Here is a 22,820-nt window from a genome sequence, read left to right as displayed (position 1 = left end):
TGTCCCACAGCATGTCTAGCCTCTACTCACTAGATACCAGTATCCCAACCAAAAATGTACCCAGGCATTGCCAACTGCCTCCCCGGGAAAAAATCAGCTCTGGTTGAGACTCACTGCACTAACATATTCTTGTTCGTTATTTGCTGTCAGATGCCCAGGGAGAGACCTCAGGGGGGATGGAGCTGCCTCCACTTCTGGACTCCAGCTCTTCCAGCTCCAGCTCCACCCTGAGGCAGACGTGCTGAGGAATAGGGCCACGTTTCATTGAAACGTCACCAATAACGCCCACGCTTCACTTTGCTCATGATTTTAACTGCTTTTCCACAAGCCAGACCTGCGCAAAAACTCAAACCCCAATGACTGTTTGATAGAAGCTGCTTGGTAGGATAGAAGCTGACTTCCATTCATCTCTTGTCGCCCTGTCTCTCCGCTGGCACCTGGAGCAGAGGGGGCGTCACCAGGCACCAGCAGGCTGGGCGGAAGGCCCACTGATCGATGCCCAAACAGATCAGCCTCGAGTCGGTGACAGTGTGCGGTCACTGTGTTTAGAGAAAGAACAGGGCGCTGGGGTCTGTGAGCATGAAAATGACGGCCCTGTGTCATTTGGGCTAAAGATCCCGTAAGACTAACGAGCAGGCGACCCCTGTCCACATACACCACAGCAGCCGTGGGCCGGTGCCATGGGAGCATTTCAGATGTGACGTTCTTTATAGTGGGGGTGTCCCCCGTTTGGATGTGTCACCTCTCTGCAGAAATTGCACATCCTGGGGCTGTTAAGCTATTTCACCTCTTCACACGGGCATGATGTAGACAGTTAGGCTCAGGTCAGACCCCAACAAAACTGATTTTACAAGGTCCTATACCCTCTCTCCCTCACTATCCTTACTGCTCCCCAAATTCCCTGTGACTAAGGCAGCAAAACAAAAAAGGGATTCCAGGCTGCTAAGCAGGTGTGTGTGTGTGTGTGTGTGTGTGTATGCACATGTGCACTGAAACATTACTTTTTGTAAGCATAGTTAATATTTTGCTTATTTGGTATTGTTTGTTTTCTTTTTTAAAAATATATTTTTATTGATTTTTGGAGAGGAAGGAAGAGGGAGCGAGACATAGAAACATCAATGATAGGAGAGAATCATTGATCGGCTGCCTCCTGCAAGCCCGTCATTGGAGACCGAGCCCACAACCCGGGCCTGTGCCCTTGACTGGAATCGAACCTGGGACCTTTCAGTTCACAGGCCAACGGTCTATCCACTGAGCCAAACTGGCTAGGGCTGTTTGTTTTCTAACAATGCAGAAAGCAGTGTGACTGAGTAAGATTAGAGTTAATTCTCATCCGAGGCTCAGTGCTGCTCAGTCCTGGGTTTCTGAGGAAACCCAGCAGTGACCTTAGAGAGCCTTATTACGGAGCAACCCAGCGTGACAGTCCATTCCCACTCTCACACACCACTGCCCCAGCCGATGCAGCAAGAGGCCAGCCTCACATCCTCTGAGTACTGTTTGCCACAGGAGAGAGGACAGCCAGCGTGGCCAGGGCGTCAGCGACTCTGCCTTCTCAGAAGACGTTCATTACCCAAGCTTGCTAAACAGGAAGCACCGAGCAGGCTTGAGATGAACCCGACTGGAAGATTTAGTTCTTGTCATCTGAGATCAGTGCCTTTCAAGCTCACGTGTGCAGAAGGGTCCCAGAGAAAGCTAAGGACACGGTTTCTCCTGTACCCCCCAAGAAAGGCCAATGGAGCAGAACCGGGGCTGGGAGAAGCCCGAGTCGATGCATTTCTGACTATGTCTCCAGGACTTTTGATGCAGACAATCCACGAAACAGTGGTTTGCAAAGTGTGGCCTCCAAACCCTCAGCATCGGTGTCACTTGGGAACTGATCGGAACTGCAGACTCTCTGGCCTTGCAACAGACTTACTGAATCCGAAACCGCGGGGTGGGCCCAGGGGGCTGCCTTTAAACCGGTCTCCCAGGGGATTCTGCTGCGCTGAATTCTGAGAACCACTGCACTGAGAGAAGCAGCAATGCTCCCAGAGGTTTGCTAACAGAGAATCTGTGTGTGGCAGAGAATCTGTGCTCTCGTGTCCCAAGGAACCAAGACAATGTGTTTAAATAGCTCATCTTCACGTTGACATCCTGACCCTATCACGGGCTGACCTCAAAGGAAACCTCACCTCCAGTTGCTCGGAACAGCTGCCTCTGACACGGTGCCAATGTTTTGCTTAGAGAATGCAAGACCACAGAGGGAAGCTGCGACAGGAAGCCCAGCTTTCTCCCCACCCTGCTGAACTGCTGACTCGACCTGGCCACGCACTGACCTTTCATCCTCTTGATGGCAGCGTCCATCCGCAACCCGTCCTTCTTGATCCGCGCCTTGAGAACCTGGCCAAAGTTCCCCTCCCCGATCACATCTTGAAACTTGATGTCATTCCAGTCCAGCACTGGGTAAATGGTGGGGTCCGGGTTGTTCTTGGCCTTCCTGTTCAGGGCCAGGGTTCCTGAGTTGAACTGCACAGCTGGCTCTTCCCTCTGGAAAGATATTGTTTTCATGGTGTCATGTCAGGGTTTTTTTTAAAAATAATTCTAAGGTTGTAGCCATACCAGGTAAACAAAGAAATGTGATTCTAGAATGGAGGTGGAAATGGGTGTTACCTAACAAACCCATTTTGGTGAGCTGGCTGTCCACAGAGCGTCCTGGGCACAACTCCAGGCCTCGGTGGGGAAGCATGCCACAGCCGATTAGCAATGCCTGCACGGAGGCATGCCACAGCCGATTAACCATGTCTGCACAGAGCGAGGGAAGCGGAGTAACAGTATGTCTGCCATGGCATGACCCCGAGGTATCTACACCTGAGTAGGTACACTCATTACACTCTGCTGTGGGATGAGCAAGTGTTCAGTCCTGACGTGGAAAACAACTCAAAGATTCTCGCTGGGGCAGTCACGGGACATGGAGAGCCTTCCTAGCATCACCTTGGTCCATTCTGGGTCCTCCCTCCCCTCATCCCTCCCTTCCTCTCTCCCATCTGTCGTAAAGCTTAGAATCTCCCAGGCCCACGGTGGAGCAGACTGGCTCCAGGGTGACTGAGGCCTAGAGCAAAGCCCAACACAGGGCTCCTTTTCTCCGAGTTTAAGTAGCTGCTCACTGCGTCGTGACACGCTCCAGCACCGCCATCCCCCTTGCTGGTCCTGCCTCCCCAGTGACAGCCTGAGTTGAGCGACTCCGAGTCAGATCACGCAGCTCCCCTGTCCCCCACCGAGCGGAATCTTGGGACATGAGCACATCAAGATACACCTCACTGGGAACGCGCCATTGCACTCAATGGTTCACGTACAGAATCATCAAAGTTGGGTGCAAATTAATCTTACAGGGCCTCAAACCACAATCTAGAGCAGGGGTGGGCAAACTTTTTGACTCGAGGGCCACAATGGGTTCTTAAACTGGACCGGAGGGCCGGAACAAAAGCATGGATGGAGTGTTTGTGTACACTAATATAAATTCAAAGTAAACATCATTACATAAAAGGGTACGGTCTTTTTTTTTTTTTTTTTTTAGTTTTATTCATTTCAAACGGGCCGGATCCGGCCCGCGGGCCGTAGTTTGCCCACGGCTGATCTAGAGTGATGTTCAGGCTGTGGCATCCCAAAGGACTCCAATGCATGCCTGCTGGTGAAGCGCAACTTTGTAGACTTTCGCTACTACTGGTCAAAATTTCTAGATGGAGAGGCTGTGTCACGGGCCTGCACTGTGACTGCAGACCGAAGGGTACGCGGGAGTAGGAGAGGCACACGTGTACATCATCCTTACATATATGAGGCGCAGTGGGATTGAGGAAGATACCTGACATAGGAAATGGGAACTGGAAATGGAAAAAAGTGGGGAAAACCTGTCACATTGAGGTCAGCTTGCCCTCAGGTCCTTCCTTACCAAAGGTGTCCAGTTCTCTATATTGCAAGATTCACTCTCTGGTGACTTATCCCTCGGATGATCATACATCTCATGTTGTCAGGGTGACAGTCGTGCCTTAGGCCTGGTATCCTGGTTAAGTATTAAGAGCAACCTCTTTTGCTCTCAAAATTGTCCCGTTTTGGACAGGAAACCCTATGGTTATGCTATCATCTCCCATTCAATAGTGGAAGCCAAAGAGAAGGCGAGACTCGCCTCAGGGACTTGTGTACAAGAAAAGTGGTGCACGTGTGTGAAGTGAAGGGTCTGCATGTGTGTGGCCCTGCACTGGCGAGCTGGTGGGAAGGAGACACTACCACGTTCTGGAAGGCTTGGGCCATCCTCCTCTGGACGGTCGCCCTCTTCAGCTGCAGCATGATGAGGAAGGCCAAGAGCACCGTCAGGCAGGTCATGCCCGCCGAGCCCAGGATGGCGATGAGCAGCATCTTCCCGCCGCCGAGCTCCGCTGGCGCTGCATGGGGGACACAGGACACGCAGGGGGGTTAGTGCAGACAGAGAGCGGCCCAGGCCACCTGGGGAGAAGTCGCGGTGGAATGAGACTCTAAGCCAGCGGTTCTCAACCTGTGGGTCGCGACCCCTTTGGGGGTCGAACGACCCTTTCACAGGGGTCGCCTAAGACCATCAGAAAACACATAATTACATATTGTTTTTGTGATTCATCACTATGCTTTAATTATGTCCAATTTGTAACAATGAAATTGGGGGTCACCACAACATGAGGAACTGTATTAAAGGGTCGCGGCATTAGGAAGGTTGAGAACCACTACTCTAAGCCAACGAATTGCTATGGGACCTAGGGCTACTCATTTATTTTCTGAAACTCAATGGAGATGAATCTGATTCATGGGGTTGTCTTAAGATCCTTAAAAAAAAAAGTGCCAAAGTGTTTTTTAAATGGCAATGTACTACTCATCATTAGTCGTCATTCGTTGAAGTTTTACTTGCGAGTGGAGGCCGCAGCTGATGCGCATGATCAAACAGCAGTGAGAAAGGCTGACTAGATGCGTGACTTTGGAAAGGGACTAACCTCCCCGCACATTCTCCCCACTCGGAAAAGCTTCATGGTGCTACGAGCTTAGAGTCAGTAATAAGTTACCTTGTTGTGATTTTTTTTCTTGTTTTAAAAAGTGGATGGAAAAAACCTGAAGGTACCAATGGGAGAAGAAAGGAAAGGAGGAAGAAAGGAACAAGGGAGGGAGGGAAGAGAAAAACTATTTAACTTAGGGCTCAAGTCAAAATAAACTATTAAAGACTAAAGTCTAATCCTGCCACTTCTGTCCCTTATTTAAATTCAAACACAATTAAATTCCATCTATTTTTATGAAAAATAGCATGTAGAGCATGCCCCATCTTCTTACAAGATTCTTTTGTGATCATATATCTTTCCTTCTATCTCTGTGCATGTGTGTAAAGAAATGTCCAGAATGGAGGGGTGAGGGGTGTTTGCTATGCCTTGTTTAATTTTTCTGCTTGTATTTTATGTGTAGCTTGTATGCATTTTACTAAAACACAAGCAGCTGTAAAAATTATGTATTTGTTAAGGATGTGACCGGAAAACTGTAATTTTCTATAGTTGACAGATTCATCATTCCTCTGACATTTCAATAATGTTCCAGAGAATCAGCATTGAAAACATAGCCTGTTTGATCTTATTTTTTAAGCCCTAAGTAACCCTGAAGAAAGCAAGAAGGGTTTAGTGCTATAAGATTTTCTGTAAAAATAAACTCTATTCCAAATGCTAAATTTTCAGAAATCGCCATTCCTTCTATCTCAGTCTCTTTGCGCGTGTCACACATACAGAGAACTAGGAAGTGTGATTTCCGATAAACTGCAAAGGGAAGGCTGTCCACACGCTGTGCCTCCGCCCCCCCTCCAGCCCCCACCTTTGTTCACTTAATTACATTCACAGGTTTTATCCGTCACAACCCCTGGGACTCTGAGGGATCTCTCGATCTCAAAGAGCTCAGTCTCTCTGGGCGAGGGGTTAGTGGCAGACGTGTAGGTATAATAACCTGATCCAAAAAGTAGGAGAAAACTCAGAATAGCATAGTGTCACCCAGGCTAAAAGAGCAGTCCATTTTGAGAAAGAATGGAGTGTGGTTCTTGAAGCCTCCCGCAGCGTCACCTCACAGTTCTGCCTTCACTAAGCAGGTTCCACAGTCTTCTTCAAGGTCATATTCCTCAGAGCTTCTGCTGCTGGATGCGGGATGCTGATAGGCTAATACAGTCTAAGGTTTAATAAGAGGCAATGGAGCAGCAGGGGAGCCTTCCCAGGGGGCATTTTCACTTAAAGGACCTATCTAGAGATAGAGATTAGGACAAATGTGTTACGCCCCACGACACAAATATGGGCTAAATATCTTAAGACAGTGGAACTCTCTGATCCTCTTCCAAAATAATTCTCGATCCTATCCGCTCTACCAACCTTGAGACTTGGAGAGAGTTGTCAGCTCATGCGAAGAGGTTGGGTTGCTTGACCCTATGTTGTTCTCTGCAAAAATGTCCACCTGGTAAGGTGTTTGGGGCTCTAGGCCCTTGAGCTGATAGCGGGTGATGGTGACATTCTTGATCTTCACATCAATGTGCTGGTCTTCATTCTTGCCCTGAACCTTGTAACGGATGATAATAGAAGAAATAGAATAGCCGTCCACGATTGTCCAAGAAATCATGGCTGAAGAGTCTGTGATGTTGGAAATCTTGATGTTTTCGGGTTGAGGAGGGAGAACTAGAAATTTAAAAAATAATAATAATAATATTTCACTTAAGGTATACTACCATATCTTAGATTACTATGTTTTGAGAGTTAGGTAATGTCAACTCATAAACTGAGAATGGCTAAGAGGTGTTTTCTCAGAAGGTAAGTCCAAACAATTGGTAGTGGACACCATGCAGATTTGATGGAGTAACACAACATGGGAAAATAACAACCCATATATCACATGTTCATCATTCTTATACTAAATTAAGGCCTCGGAAATTCTGTTACTACAAAAATCTATATTATACTGTTCTTGATTCTGGGGAGAACAGAAAGATTATGAGAGCTGGCATTTATATAGGCTTTTCAACATAGTCACTCAATTTATCTTCACAACATTCTTACCATAAGTATTGAGGTCCAGAGAGGTTAAGTGACTTGGCAAAGGTCACACAGCTATTAAGGAGAAGAAATAGGATTGAACTCCTGGCAATCTGATGCCATAGTCTATATAACCAGCCACTATCCCATAGGACCCTTTCTTGCCCTAATGCATTTAGGGAGCAGTAGCAAGTCAGTGTACACATAAGACAATGTATTAAGCACTTTGTAAACAAACTGCCATCGAGATGTGGGGGAAAGAGATAGACTGTTCCATTAGGGTCATAGGAAGGATGAGAGAGACTCTGAGGTTTTCCAGATGTGAAGATGACATGCAGAGTCCTTCCTGCAGGCCCACTCCAGCTCCTTTCAGACAAAGACAAGCACAGGCCAGAAGGGAACTCTGTGACTCTTCAAAGCCTGAAACTCTCTGACTCAAGGAAAGAAGGTCTTGTACTTGATATTAACTGTGCTTTCCCTTTGTTTGGCTGTTTACAAGGTGCTTCCGTGTACAGGTGCTCCCTTGACCCTGAAACCACAGAGGCAGGTAGGTAACTGTAGAGCGCGGCTATAGGGTTAACTCTGGGACTGACCTGTTGGCAAAGCCACAAACAAGTCCCAGCTTAGAGGGCACAGCCCTCTTAGCATAATTAGGCTTGACCTTATGATGCTCCCTAGATCCTTCCTAGGTAGCTAATGGGCTGTGGGAGGTGCAGCAAGTGCTGCCAAAACAAGTGAAACTCACAAGAACATTGTAACTGTGGTGACCACTACCTTGTTTACCTCTGGCTATAAAATAAAGGCTCAGCTTGCCTCTGGATCTCTCTCTGTGGCCTCAGCCAGGCACAGGAAGATCCACCTAGACTCAGCTTATTCTCTTTGTCTTTTCTTCATCCTTGGCCACCCTCACTCAGGCTTGTGGAACCCTTGGCTGAGCTGGCTCGGCACAGGTAACCAGTGCTGAGATTTTAATTATCCCAATTTTAGCAGCAAGAGAACTGAGACTTCAAAATATAAGGGACCTATACTGGTCCTAGTACGCAAGTAATAGAGCCAGGCCATTTCACTCCATATAAAAGTTATGGTTTATAAGCAAACGAGAACCTTCAAGAAATGTCTTGATGTACATTTTTTCTATTTTGTATCCTCAGAGATTTTATCCTTTCCAAATTTCCTCTCTCCCTGATGTTGATTCCCCATGTCATACTCTTAAGTAACTGTGGCAATCTGTGAGAATCAGGTGGTAGATTTTGAACCTTCCAAATCTGATTGTCATTTTCTATGTCTAACAGGTGGTAAATTATTCAAAATCACAATTAATTAATCAGCAATATGTCTTAACTTCCTTTGCATCCGGTACCAAGCTTTTTGTAAATCTTTGCAAAAATATAAAATAACCTTCCTCCCACAAGGGATGACAGAGTAGTAGGAATATTAATATTTTCAGATTACTATGAACACATATTTAGTATTTGTATTAGTTGTGCCTCAAACAAAATCAAGTTCTTAAACCAGTGGTATTCTAAGTCTGTCACCAAAAGAAGCAGTACCTTGCAAACACCTGCTGGAAGAATAATTACTATAATTTTGGTGCCAATTAAAAGTCATAAATAAATTTGCATGATGCCTGAGAGAAGTCTTGGGCTCACTTAGTGAACCTCTCATTAAGATTCAGTGAGTCTGAGCCCAGTAATCTACATTTTAGCAGATTTCCCAGTGACTCTAAAGTAGATTCTGAAACACTTTAGGATAAATACTTATAAGTATTTATAATTTCACTTATAAGTGGAATCTAAAGAAAAAAATAAATGAAAAAATAGAAACAGAATCATAGATACGGAGAATAAACTGATGGTTGCCAGATGGGAGGAGGTTGGGGAGATTGGGTGGAAAAGGTGAAGGGATTAAGAAGTACAAATCAATAATTACAAAATAGTCATGGAGATGTAAAATACAGCATAGGAAATACTAGTATAGTCAACATTTGGTAATTATATATGGTGTCAGATGGGTACTAGACTTATTGGGAGGGATCACTCTATAAATTATGTAAATGTCTAACCACTATGCATACACCTGAAACTAATATAATACTTAATGCCAACTCGAATTTAAAATTTAAAATAAAATAAAATATTTTAGGAAATGCTAACCAGATTATAAACAATTTAGAAGTTGCTGAGGAAAATTCTCCAATAACCAATCTTGCTTTGAAGCAGTTGGTTGCCCATCCAAAGAGACAAATCAGTAGCATGCTTTAGCAAAGTAAATAAACAAAACATAGAAACGTTAATTAGAATCCTAAGGCCCTGAGTTATGAGCTGTAGAAGCCTGGTCCAGTTACTTTCCCTCCTCTCAGTGTCAGATTCTGTATCTGTTAAATGTGATAATTCCTATTCTAATTTCCTCATAAAGTCATGAAAGTGTTAAATGATATACTCTACATATACAGGGACACATTACACACATTTATTATTTTCCCCATATGTGTGGGGCCATAAGCCACATCTAATTCATTTCACTCCTTTCATATGGTCCAGATGGAATTGCTAGGGTGGGCACCAACATAAACTTTAAATTAGAAGCATTAATTTGGCTTCTGAACAACCTATATGCAACATCAGCCAATGACAACATAGCATATTAACAAATATATCAGGTAAGACTGAAATGTTCTCATCCATATCCTCCTTGCCCTAATTTCCTGACCCTGTAGGGACCGGCTCCTACCCAATGTCAGCATCTCCAGCAACAGCATAATCCCTACCCTCACCCCTATCAAATTCCACACAAGGCAAGTCCTCTTTCAGTGATTACTAGCTAGTTTTGATTTCATTCTATAAATATGATAATTATAATGTGATTTGATAGTATATAATTCTAACGAGGGTAAAATTTACACAGAATAGTGAATGAACATCTAAGACAATGTTGAAAAAGGAAATAATGATTCACCATACAATTATCAAAACATTTAATAAATCCACAGTAATTTAAACAGGTGGAAATGGTACAGGAACAAACGCACAGGTCAGCGGAAGAGAGAACAGAGTGCCCAGAAACAGAAGCAAAACCAATGTGAGAACTGGGTGTCAGATACAGAAAGCATCACAAGTCACTAGTGGGACTATTCAATATATGGCATTGGGACCACCGGCTTGCCATATGTAAATAAATACGATTGAAATTTAAAATATTAAAATACTTACACTCTATCCCCAAATAACATCCCTATATCATAAAGACCTAAATATGGGAAAAAACAACACTACAACTACTGGAAAAAATACAGAGACTATATTTACCTTGGGGTAGGGAATAATTTCAAAACCAAAAAGTACAAACCACAAAGGCAACTATGGACAGGTCTGATTACATGTAAACTGTGCAGCGTAAAAAACACCACAAACAAGGTGAAAATAAAGAGATTAGGAGAATATATTTTCAATGTATGTAACAAGATTAGTATCCAAATTATATAAACAACTTTAACAAATTAGTAAAAGAAGATAAACAAGCCCATGGGCAAAGTTGTTGATATATCAACAAATATATCAAACAAGAGGAAATCTAAATGGCCCCAAAATGCCCAATTTTAATATAAACTATTATGCAGAAGTTAAAAAAGCATAAGTCAGATCTAAGCAAATGAATATGGACAGATAAAATAATGTTTATTCAAAAAAGCAAGATAAAGAATAATATGTAGGCCTATGTACGTTATGGATGTATAGAATGTATTAAAATCCTACAACATTGAGTGCAAGGTACATAACAAACACATAATCTTGTTGTCTCTGGGGAGAAGAGAATAGAATTAGAGTAGGGATGATGGTCAAAGGGAATTTGGTAGATCTGTCTTTTGTTATTAGTTTCACAAATCAACAAAAAAGCTGAAAGCAAACATGACTAAATATTAGCAGTTGTTACTTGTGGGCGGTAGGGATATATTTGTTGTATTATTCTCTGCACTGCTCTGTCATTTTTAAATTTAACAGAATTTGTAAAAAATTATGGAGACTCCCTAAACACTGACAAAACCGTTGAGCTGCCCACACCACTGATACAAGAGAAGCACTGAGCCAGGTGCCAGACCTGTTACTGAGGAAGCAGAGGCCCGCGCAGGAGAGAGCCTCGGACATCCTGACTGAAGTGGTCGCTACTCTGGCCAAGAAATATCTGACCGCTCCAAGGCCTCCAATGCACAGACATCGTTCTAAAGCCCTGAATTACAACAGAACTCTCTGCTTAATGATGAAAAAGCTTTCAATGCCACAAAGAAACCCGAGAAGTTGCAACTCATTTTAAATGACCAATCTGAAATTAAGTCTAATTTGCAGGATATTTTGAAAGAAAAGTCATGTTCTTACTTTCAAATTATATATATATCTTAGCTCTAAGAATTGTCTGTTAAGAATATTTGTCAAGCAAAGTTATTTGGCTTTTATGATTAGGGAAGACCCATCTATAATTAATCACCATCTATGTACATATAGATACATGATGGTCCTGAAAGCTGTCCTATGGCAGATTAAATGAGCCTTAGAAAATCTTATTCATGGTATTAATTTATTCAACAAATCATTCCATTCCAAGGAAAAGTAAATTTTAGCACAGTCCTGCCTGAATTACTGCAAATCCTTTTACATGGAGCTTTCTTATCTGTTTCAGGATACTGATTAGCCTCCATTCACAACTAACTGCCTTTTATGGTTTCTAAGAAACATCAGGAAGTGAGGGTTGCTAAGTGGTCAAAAGTCATTCAGGCTGGGCCAGTGTGGCTCAGTGGTTGAGCGTTGACCTATGAACCAGGAGGTCATGGTTTGATTCCCAGTCAGGGCATATGCCTGGGTTGTGGGCTCGATCCCCAGTGTGGGGCATGCAGGAGGTGGCCAATCAATGATTCCCTCATCTCTCTCTTCCTCTCCCTTCCTCCCTGAAATCAATAAAAATATATATATTTTAAAAAGTCAACCAGGACGACTGGGCAGCAGGAGTCACTTACTGTCGCTAAGGGTCCAAGCGGTGAGGTCTTCACTCCATTCCCCCTGGGCCTTGGTATTGACTCTGGCTCGAACTATGTACTGCTCCCTGGGGTGTAGATTGTTAAGTAACACAGATGTCAAGTTGCCTGGCACTTTAATATTCTGCTGATCACTATTCATCTGCACAGACCTCCTCTCAACTTCCACATAAAAGTCATCTTCTGAGTTTGGAGATATTGGTTGCCAGGTCAAATTTAGAGTGGTCTGACTTTTCGGTAGGAGACTGAGACCGCTTGGAGGAGGGAGACCTGGGGGAAACCACAAAGATCATTATTTTTATACAGGGTACAGGTTACAACCAGCCCAAGGGGCAGCTGCACAGAATAACCTTGGCTCCTCGAATAATATACTACAATTTCACAAGCTGCCACATAAACACAAGCTAGCAGCCATGCAATACTATTTTCCTACCAAAATAGAAAACCTTGAAAAAATTCTAATAGTAGATTGGGTAATTGTAATACAGGACTACAACCCATTTGGAGAACAATTTGGGAATATTTTCAAGAGCCCTAGAAATTACACATACTTTGGCCCTACAATAACAACTCCCAGGGATTTACCCTAAAGAAATAATCCAGCCCTAGTCAGGTAGCTCAGTTGGTTAGAGCACCATCCCAATATACCCAATTGATATCTCTCTCTCTCTCTCTCTTCCCTCTAAAATCAATAAATTTTAAAAAAGAAATAATCTAAAGGAAGATGAAACCTATGTGCATGAAGATGTTCATTATAACATTATTTATAATAGCAAAATATTAGAAGAAACCTAAATGCTCAAAACAGGAAAATGCTTTAATAAATTATGATACATCCATCCAATGGATTAAAATAGATAATTGGGAAAAGTATGAAAACCCAATAAAAATATTTATAATACACGAGAAAAAAGGCTCATTGTGCCCTAACTGATTTGGCTCAGTGGATAGAGTGCTGGCCTGCGGACTGAAAGGTCCCACGTTCGAATCCAGTCAAGGGCATGTACCTTGGTTGCGGGCACATCCCCAGTAGGGGGTATGTACGAGGCAGCTGGTCGATGTTTCTCTCTCATCAATGTTTCTAACTCTCTAGCCCTCTCCCTCTCTGTAAAAAATCAATAAAATATATATTTTTAAAAAGTCTATTGCAACTTTGAAAAAGCCATGTCTACAAATTGGTGAAAGATAGGAAGGAAACTGCTAAACATGAAAACAGTGGATTTGCCAAGTTTGTGGGTTTGTAGGTGAATATTTCTCTTACCATTCTGAGCAACAGACTTTAAAGCAATTTTGGGATTACTATACTTCCTCTCAACACGGAGCATTTCAGACATAGCAGCTGTGGTGGCAGGGCCAGGCTAGCCCTGCTCTGATCACATAAAGGCAAGGGCTCCCAGCACATGCTGCCCAGACATAACTACCCACAAGAACCTGGGCCACCAGAGAGGCGAGAGAATGGAAACAATGTGGGTTTTGAAATCAAAGAGACAAGAGCATGCCACTTTAGTCTTGTGACCTTGGGAAAACTGACAACCTCTCCAAGTTCACATGCAACCCAAAATGAAAATACCCATCTTCCAGATTCAGGAGGAATAAATGAGAAAATGGATTGAAAATGCTTAGAATGTGCTAGATGCTCCATCATCATGACCTCCTTCTCTCCCTTCCTCCCCTCCCCCCACCGCCACCCCCGTTCCTTCTTAAAATGTCTTATCATGTGTCAGTGGAAAGAAGAGGAATCTGTGTGTTTTCAGTTAACAATACTAAATTGATTTTTAAGTTTCAGATATAAATTATTTTCAAAACATAGAATAGAGATCCTCGAATTCATGTATTTATTATTGTCCCGAAGGGGGCAAAAACTGGTTCTTAGGGTGTGATAAAATCTTAGATATTACCATGGTTTCTGAAGGACCATGTTACACTACAAACAGATTTACTGTATTAAAATTCATGGCAGGGCCTGGCCGAGGTGGCTTGGTGGTTGAGTTTCAACCTATGAACCAGGAGGTCATGATTCAATTCCCACTCAGGGCATTTGCCTGGGTTGCAGGCTCCATCCCCAGTAGGGAGCTTGCAGGAGGTAGCTGATCAATGATTCTCTTTCATCATTGATGTTTCTATCTCTCTCTCCCTCTCTCTTCCTCTCTGAAATCAATAAGGATATATTTAAAAAAAAAACATTTTAAAAAATTTATGACAGGGGAGACATTGGGACAAAATAGCCATTTTTCCTAAGAACAAAAAATATCTAAAATCTCCTTAGGGGGCAATAATTAAAAAATTAAAAGTAAAAGGCTGAGAAACACTGCTCTGTTGGTTAGAAGTGAGAGGGAAGGTCTGTTTCCCTTCACTGGGAGAGTGGCTCTCACCATCAGCTCTGGCTGCTCTCAGACTAGAGAGAACCAGCAAGCAGGGCCTGCAGCTTGCCTGATACCATGCTAACATTCTTACTGGTCCTTTCTCTACAAACTTTGCAAATTGAGAGAGGAGATTACGCCAACTCCTTTTGCTCATCTTAAAAGCTTAAGTTCCAAAATAAGCCACCCAGAGTGGTTAGACGGACCTACAATCACCAAGCAGACAGAAGCTTGATGTTTGGAGACACCTGTACACCTTCTAAGCCTGTGCCTCATACAGAGGAGTAACTCATTAAATGGCCATTTCCCCCTTTTCTTTCCTTCAGGAACATGGCTTACCCTTCACCCCTCCCTACCTGTCCTCTGTACCACGTGTTCCATCAATCCATCAACACAATCATAAATTGTGCAGCTGCCAGATGAATTAAAAAACAAGCATCAGCAAAATTCAAATGATGGGAACAGAGCCTTCAAAAGTTCCCTTCCCGGTTACCCTTGAAAACCACTTTGAAATATTCCAAGAGACCTCTGAATCCATCCTGGCTGGAACATATTCCGAAGGCTGAGTCATGTCAACCTGAGCATGTGCCAGGGAGCCCTTTGATCACAGAGAACCCTTTGTCATCTAACTTAAAGAGTTTCTGCTGTTATTTTCTTGTGTTCACTGCCTGGTGGGTTCCCAGGAAACCATGTCTTATGTGTGCAATGCTCCTACAAGTGCCAGAGGAGCTCGAGAGTCCTGTTTGGCTCTTTCAAGATGCTTCCGGATCGAATGGAAACGAGGTGGGGTGTGTGGAGTGGGGGGTCTCTGTTAGGGCTGCACAACCCTGCAAGAGAACTACATGTTCCTCCTAGTTTCTCACAAATCACTCTCTATCCTCCTGCTTTTAGCAAATGGACTAAAAGTAGGCAACGTTATCAAATGGGATGAAGAAACGGTGCCTTGGGCTCCTAGGTAAAAACAACAATAATAATTGGAGAAACAAAAACAGTAGATCTGAAAATCCAGTGTGGTGCTGCATCAGGTACATCACCATGGGCAAGTTATTAACCACCCTGAGGCTCTACTTTTCACTCTGTAAAATGGGGAAGATCATTCTTACCCTGTAAGGTAATAACAAATTAAATATCTGTGAACTTGAAACCAGACAGCACTGACCAGGACATCGTCACCAATGGTTCTACACAGTGACCACTGGAAAAGAGAGCTTTACAAGGGGTCACTCCAGCGTTTCAGAAGAAGACTCCCGGGTAGCAGAAAGCTGGAGCCCGTTAACCTCAAAGAAACCTCTCACATTTAAGGGCTTCAATTAACATAACATAAGGCCAACAGGTAGTGACTAACGTTGATTAATCAAGAAACACTGCACCCTGGTTGGGTAGCTCAGTTGGTTAGAGTGTCCTCCTGATGCACCAAGGTTGTGGGTTTGATCCCCAGTCGGGGCACATACCAGAATCAACCAATGAATGCACAAATAAGGAGAACAATAAATATCTCTCTCTCTCTCTCTCTCTCTCTCTCTCTTCTCTCTCTCTCTCTCTCTCTCTCTCAACAATAAAGAGAAATATTGCTGCATGAATTACTTATCAGGGGTGGGGAACCTTTTTTCTGTCAATGGCCATTTGGATATTTATAACATCATTCATGAGACATGCAAAATTATCAACTTAAACCTTAGCCCGCTATATTTGGTCAAACATTTAAATTAACTCACCCCTAAGGCCTTGGCAGGGCCAGACCAAATGATTTCTCGGGTCTTACACGATCCCTGGGCCAGATGTTCCCCACCCCTGACTTAGATTGTGTGGGCCCAGGACCAGCACCACTTGCACACTTTCCAGAAGAGCAAACTCTTGAGCTGCACTCCCCATCCCAAACCCTTGAATCGGGAACTCTGGGGTGGGGCCCAGAGATCAGTGTTCGCAAGCTCTCGGGGTGATTCTGATGGGAGTCAGACCACTGATTTAGAAACATGGAGGTGCAGGCTCTACGAAACAGCTTCAGGAGGTAAAAGCAGCTGCCAATAGGAAGCAGGACCAGGACGTGGGGGTGGGGGGTGGGGGCTGCTGTTCTTTAGATAAAAGCCTTTCATTTTATTTGATGTTTTAACTGTGTGCCTGCATTACTTTGAAAAAATTAAAAAATTTTCTCAAAAGTAAACAAACTTGATTTCTGAAGCATGTATGTGGCAGGAGCCTGGCCGGGCCCCTGAAGATGGAAACAGGAAACCGTTGGTAGGACTCAGCAGCCAGGGCCCCTGCTCAGCTACTGCTAAGTACATCGCAACTCCTGAGGGAGGTCTCGCCTTCCTGAAGGCTCATCTGCTTCCTTCTGGGCCCCGTGGCTTGCCACCGGCCCCCTCCCCCAGGGGGACAGAGCAGCGAGCAGCCCAAATAAAGGGCCGGTTTGGCTCCGAGTTGCTACCCTTCCTGTCACTTTCCCACCCATTCAAAAGCGAACTCCTTCCACCTCCATCCCCACCCACCCACTCACCCACCACCACCCTTCCTGGTCTTCCTTCCTCCTTCCCCTTCCTCCCCCTCCCTCCCGGCTGGTGCATAAACGCTGTTTGCTCCAACTGACCGATGGAAGCGGTGGTGAACCTTCGCACGGGTCCAGGATGGCCTTCCCCGCCCTCTCCACGCCGGACCAGCTGCACGCAGAGCTCGTATTCTGTCCGAGGTTTCAAAGAGTTGAGTGTAACAATCTCACTTGTCACTGAGGAGAGGGAAAGTGCAGGAAACTTAGGTTGGCTTCCTTTTATGTTCTCTAACCTGGCAGGTTGCGACTGTGATGGGAACTACTGTTTGGCCTTTAAAAGCACCATGTCTTAGTGAAATGGAGAGGCAGTTCCATCTTCAGGGCCTCACCGTTCCTAATATAAGGGACATACGGCTTCTCAAAGGAAATCTCCAGGTTGCAGGGTGTACAGTAATAGAGGTATCTCTGCGTCGCTTAATCATTTCTGCTCTAGTCTCTTCCTGTGTAGAGTAAAATTCTAAAATCACACCAATCTTCAACTCTATGGAATACCAATCTGATTTAGGGGAGAAAACCTCAATTTAGAATAACATAAAGAACTTAATTTCGACTGTTTTCCAGTACAGGCAGTGATTGCAAGCAAGCTTCCAGAGGAGAAATCTCAGGGTTTGCTCACAATGACGGGCGGTGGCTTGGCCCACATCATTACAAAGGAAGGGTCTGGGGTGCCCAGATCCATTCACAAGTGTGCGGGCTGCTTGCTCCTGAGCGGTGGGCTTTGGCCAGCCTCCTTCTCCACAGACCCTGCGAAGGGAGATCTTGCCTCGCCAGATGATAAATTTCCAGCAGGTAAGGAAAAAGTGGGCTGTGCCTAAGAGACCTTAGAAGACCATGTTTTGGATGTCTACTTGTAAAAAGAGACGATGAATTTTTACCACCATGCTTTTAATAAGATCTAGGCATTGGTGCTGGAAATAGCCACCCCACAATTCAGCCTTACGCTGCTCAGATGTTGAATTTGAGCTGAGTCTACAATAGAATGTGAAGAGCTCAGTAATAATCCCATGACTTTATTCAGCAAACCCAGATCAACTAGTGGCACTAACCCCCGCCCCTCCTTTTCTTCTCCTTTTTTGTAACTTCCTTGCCCTTTCCAGAAGGCCACAGGCACTGCGTGCTGTGGGTGCCGGTGGAGGGTGCGTGCTGCCTGCAGCACGACCCCCCAGGTCTCCCTGCAGGACGGCACAATGAAAGCAGTGGTGCCAATAGATAGTGCTCAGCTTCCTTTTCAAAAATGGTGATTATACATCATCATGCAACAAACAGAACTCTAATGTGCGCTTCAAAAGAAATTTAACAAATTAATTCATTAACAGTGTTTTTATGAACTTTTGACATTTGATCACACTTTGTGGACTTATTTTTTCTTTCGGGAAGTTGGGGGAGGAGCATGTACTTTGTGTGCGCCCCTCCCCCCCCCCCCCCCCCCCCGCCCCCCGGCCTTTCTGTCTGCCACAACGTAAACTTTTCAGGCCCAAATTCCTCTCACAATCTCTGTGTTTGGAGCCTGCAGGACAGGGCAAGACTCAAATGAGAACAAGAACAAACAACTTAATATAGCAGCAACAATCACCCTCGAATTTAAGCAGATTCGGTCTCTTTGTCTTTCCAGTAGACCCTGGAATTTCCTGTTATCATATTTATGGCATAAACATGGATCTTTCACCATGACCAACCGAGACAGAGTAACTAAAAACAGGGTTGGAGAGCCAGAGAAGCCTGAAAAAGGAACACGGATATAGACAGTCACTCCCGATACAGTGTGTTCCATGTTCCATAGCACATCCCTACTTTCAGAAAGCTGACCCCGAATTCAGAGGGCCCCACACTCTATCCTGAAAACTCTGAAACTAAACCCTCTGCTACAGCCACCACCAAGGGGAAGAGGGCTGAGACAGGAGAGGGGCTTCTATGTTGGGGGATAGTTTTCCTTCCTGGTACATCTCCAGCAGGAACTTTCCTCCACAAACCTTACCTTGAATGTGGCGCCAAGCCTCATAATGATTGACAGGTTTGTAGAGAAGCTTCTTGAATTTGATTGGTCCATCCCCAAAGTAAGGCTCAGAGCTGATGTTGATGACAGCACAGTTATGTCCGATGTCAATCACGTTGGGGGCATTCAGGGGCTTTGGAAGAACTAAACACAAATTCAGCAATCGGATTAGTTCTTAGATTTGGGGTTTTATCCTTATTCTTAGGTGGGGGAGAGGGTGCGTGCCTTTACATTTCCAAAAACACCCTCTTAGAGCTCTCGCTCAGATGCCATGAAATCAACTGCTGTATGATCTCCCCACTTAGCTATTGCCTCTCCAACCCCTTACCTACAAAGCGCTTTCTTAAAATATGACGACTCCTCTGCTCAAGACCCTTCAATGGATTCCCATTACATCTAGAATAAAGCCTAAAATGTGTACCATGACCTGCCAGGCCTGGCACGAGTGAGTCCCTGCCTCCTCTCCAGCCTCCTCTTCTCCTTACTCAATACCCTCCAGTCCCACTGACCAACGTTCAGTCCATCCAACTAACGAAGCAGCAGCAAGCTCCTTTTCAGCTCAGTCTTCGTAGACGTCGTTTTCGGGAAGGAATGCTCCCTCTCCCACTCTTCTCCAGTTAACTCTAAACCCATCATTCAACTCTGACCTCCCAAGTGACTTCTTCACAAAGGCTACCCTAGGCTTTCACAGAACTTCTACTTTTGCTTCATTACAATTTTCAGGACTTATTATTCTTGGTGATTTTGTGTGATTATTTGATGTCGATCTTCCCACTAGACCAGTGATGGTGAACCTGTGACACTCGAACTCATTTTTTTGGTTGATTATTCTTTGTTAAATCGCATTTAAATATATAAAATAAATATCAAAAAACATAAGTCTTTGTTTTACTATGGTTGCAAATATCAAAAATTTCTATATGTGACACGGCACCAGAGTTAAGTTAGGGTTTTTCAAAATGCTGACACACCGAGCTCAAAAGGTTCGCCATCACTGCACTAGACTATGTATCCTCTCTCTCTTTTGTTGGGGGAGGGGTTTCTGAAAACAACACGATCATTATCTAACAGTTCTGAAGGTCAGAAGTCAGACAGGGGTCTCACGGGGCTAACATCAAGGTGTTAGCAGGGCTGTGTTCTTTCTGGAGGCTCTACAGGAGAATGTTTCCTTATTCGTTCCAACTTTTAGAAACTGCCTACATTCCTCCTCTCCCGGCCCCTTCCTCCAGCTTCAAAGTCAGCAGGTTGCATCTCTCTGACCCTCCTTCTATTGTAATATATCTTTCTGACTAGAGCCAGGAAAAGTTCTTTGCTTTTAAGGACTCATGTGATTAGAGTGGATCCATCTGGATAACCCAGCATAATCTCCCCATCACTCAAAGATCATGTATTCTCAGTGGGGACAATAGCACCCCACCAAGGAGGTGAAAATTCTTGGGATAAACTATTACAATGGCTTGTGGCCTTGTGAAGAGCCACAGTACATAAACAGATATGCAGTACATCTGTGATGTTAATTAACATTTTATAGTGGTGGGCATAGAGTTTTGGGAAACAATTTCTAAGAGGACTCCATAATGAATAATGATAAAAAAAAAAAAAGTTTTAAAACACTGCAGTAGACTCTAAACAGACCATGTAGGTTTGTTCACCAGGTGCTGAATCACTATTTGTCAACTGAATTTCCAGTGAGTTCTGTAGCTCTGTTAGCCTGACCTTCTTAGAAATGCACAATTGTTTTATTTTCTCCACAAGAGTGTGTATTATATAATGTAGACTCTTTCAGATTTCAGGGGACATTACAATGTTCAATAACTTTATCTCTCGGTCTTAATGTTTTGACTCACCATCTGTAAAAATGACCTTCAAGTCTTTGCTCAATACCATTTTACCCAGGAATCCTGTCCCATTTTAGATGAGTGACCTCTCCAGCCCGGACCCAGCATTCTTTGCCCCCATTTCGGTTTTAATCTTCTCCATGGCACTTAGCATCTCAGCAAACTAGACATTTTACTTATTTATTTGTTCATTGTTTATATCTCTCTATGGGAATGAAAGCTCCATAATGAGAGCGCTTTCCCCGCCCCCCTTGTATTATTGCTATATTCCCAAGCCAAGAACATATAGTCCTTTACCAATGGACTAAATATAAAGACTGAGGAGTAGGTTGCCTAAGGTCAGGATAATAAAGCAGTAAGAAGCCTAATTGAACAGCATGCCCTGACGAGGTGGCTATGCCAGTGTTAAGTCCGGTAAGTCTGAATACACATTTTCTTAGATCAGTTTCTGAAGAGAGCACTCTGAAAACAGTGAGTCAATTCATTCACTAAGTCATACTTCCCTCGTATGGTCACATAGGACCACCTGTTTGTTTAAATCCTCGAAATGCATGTTAATATAGCCATTAATGTCAGTCTCTTGTAAAAGAGATCATTTTACAAGGGTAAGAAAGTTACTCCAAAAGCTTCCTTTTAGTAATTTATCATTTTGTTTTTTGTCTTCTAATCATTCTTATAGATATGTACACCTTGTAAAGTGCAAAAATCTTAAGTGTATTTAGCTCAAGGACTTTACCTATGTATACACCCTTGTAACCACTACCCAGGCTGAGATAGCAAATATTTCCAGCTACCCTCCCCGCCCCACCCCCGAAAAGCACCAGGCACCTTATGTCCCTTCCCAGCCGATAGGGAACTACCATCCTAACTTCTGTGAGTATAGATTAGTTATGCCTGTTCTTTAACTTTAGGAGAATAGAATCATAAAGCATGTACTTTCTTTTGCCCATTATTATGTCTCATCCATAATGTGGCAGGATTTTTTTTATTATTGTTTAGTTTTCCACTGTTATGAATGAATTGCATCCCCCCCAAATTCATATGTTGAGGTCTTAAACCCCAGAACCTCAGAATGTAACTGTATTTAGAGATAAGTCTTTAAGAAGGTAATTAAGATAAAATGAGGTTATTAGGGTAGTTCCTAATCCAATATGACTATTGTCCTCATAAAAACATTAAATTAGGATGCACACACATGCATAGGGAAGACCACATGGAGACCAGCTACAAGCCTAAGAGGCCTCAGAAGGAACCAACTCTGCTGGCACCTGGATCTTGGACTTCCAGGCTCCAGAACTGTGAGGAAATCAATTGTTGTCTTTTAAGGCTCCAGTCGGTGGTCCTTTGTTACAGCGGCCCTAGCCAAGTAATACACATGAATGCTCCACAACCTACTTATCCCTTCCAGCGGTGATGGGCATTTGGGTTAATTTCGGTTTGGGGGTATTCTGAATAAAACTGCTTGGAACGTTCTTGCAGATGCCTGTTTTGAACATATGCACACATGTCTTTCGAGCATATACCTTGGAGTAAAATTGCCAGGTCACAGGGTAAGTGTAGGATTAGCTTTAGTATGTAGTGCCAGTTTGCCAGAGTTGTCGTACAAATTTGTCCTCTGGTAATAAAGCCTAGTATCTATTTCTACAAATACTCTGGTTAAAGACACTGACAACTTTACCCAACGGCTGTTCCCATTTTATGAAAGTCCATCAACATGGCAGTGAAGAGGCATCGGTGACTTGGAACTAGAGATGTGTCCTTGCACTGACGTCATGTGCTATGTCTCTCATTAAAATAAGATTTGCCTGAGTCTTAGCAATGTGGTTTGTTTTTAAATCATTCTTATTTTTATTTTCCCTGGATAACAAACATGACAAGAAGCTTAAACAATGATATAATTTGCCTTGTTTGTATATTGTTTTCTTTCTTCCAAGAACATGTATGACGTAGAAATTGTTTTGATAATGTGATTACTCCAAGTAAATCAGATTTGGGATTTGTCCAGTAATCCAAAAAATACT

The 22,820-nt window shown here is 43.6% G+C and overlaps 1 protein-coding gene across 2 annotated transcripts in view; it reads right to left on the bottom strand.

The window, feature by feature from the left end:
• Positions 1-22,820, bottom strand: part of TEK (TEK receptor tyrosine kinase) — a 107,525-nt gene that overhangs the window by 14,618 nt on the left and 70,087 nt on the right. Inside the window, exons 10-15 of one of the 2 annotated variants that reach the window (XM_070400907.1) lie at positions 18,944-19,105; positions 17,011-17,145; positions 12,049-12,336; positions 6,390-6,689; positions 4,261-4,415; positions 2,316-2,526 (exon numbers count right to left, since the gene is read on the bottom strand). In XM_070400907.1, the coding sequence (XP_070257008.1) occupies positions 2,316-2,526; positions 4,261-4,415; positions 6,390-6,689; positions 12,049-12,336; positions 17,011-17,145; positions 18,944-19,105 (1,251 nt within the window). The remainder of the gene's footprint in view (positions 1-2,315; positions 2,527-4,260; positions 4,416-6,389; positions 6,690-12,048; positions 12,337-17,010; positions 17,146-18,943; positions 19,106-22,820) is intronic. The other variant, XM_070400908.1, reaches the window with a different exon arrangement.

This window comes from Myotis yumanensis, unplaced genomic scaffold (genome assembly GCF_028538775.1).
Source record: "Myotis yumanensis isolate MYYU_CA2020_CCGP unplaced genomic scaffold, mMyoYum1.0.hap1 SCAF_21, whole genome shotgun sequence".
Taxonomy (NCBI): Eukaryota; Metazoa; Chordata; class Mammalia; order Chiroptera; family Vespertilionidae; genus Myotis; species Myotis yumanensis.
This window is presented reverse-complemented; position numbering and strand designations above follow the sequence as displayed.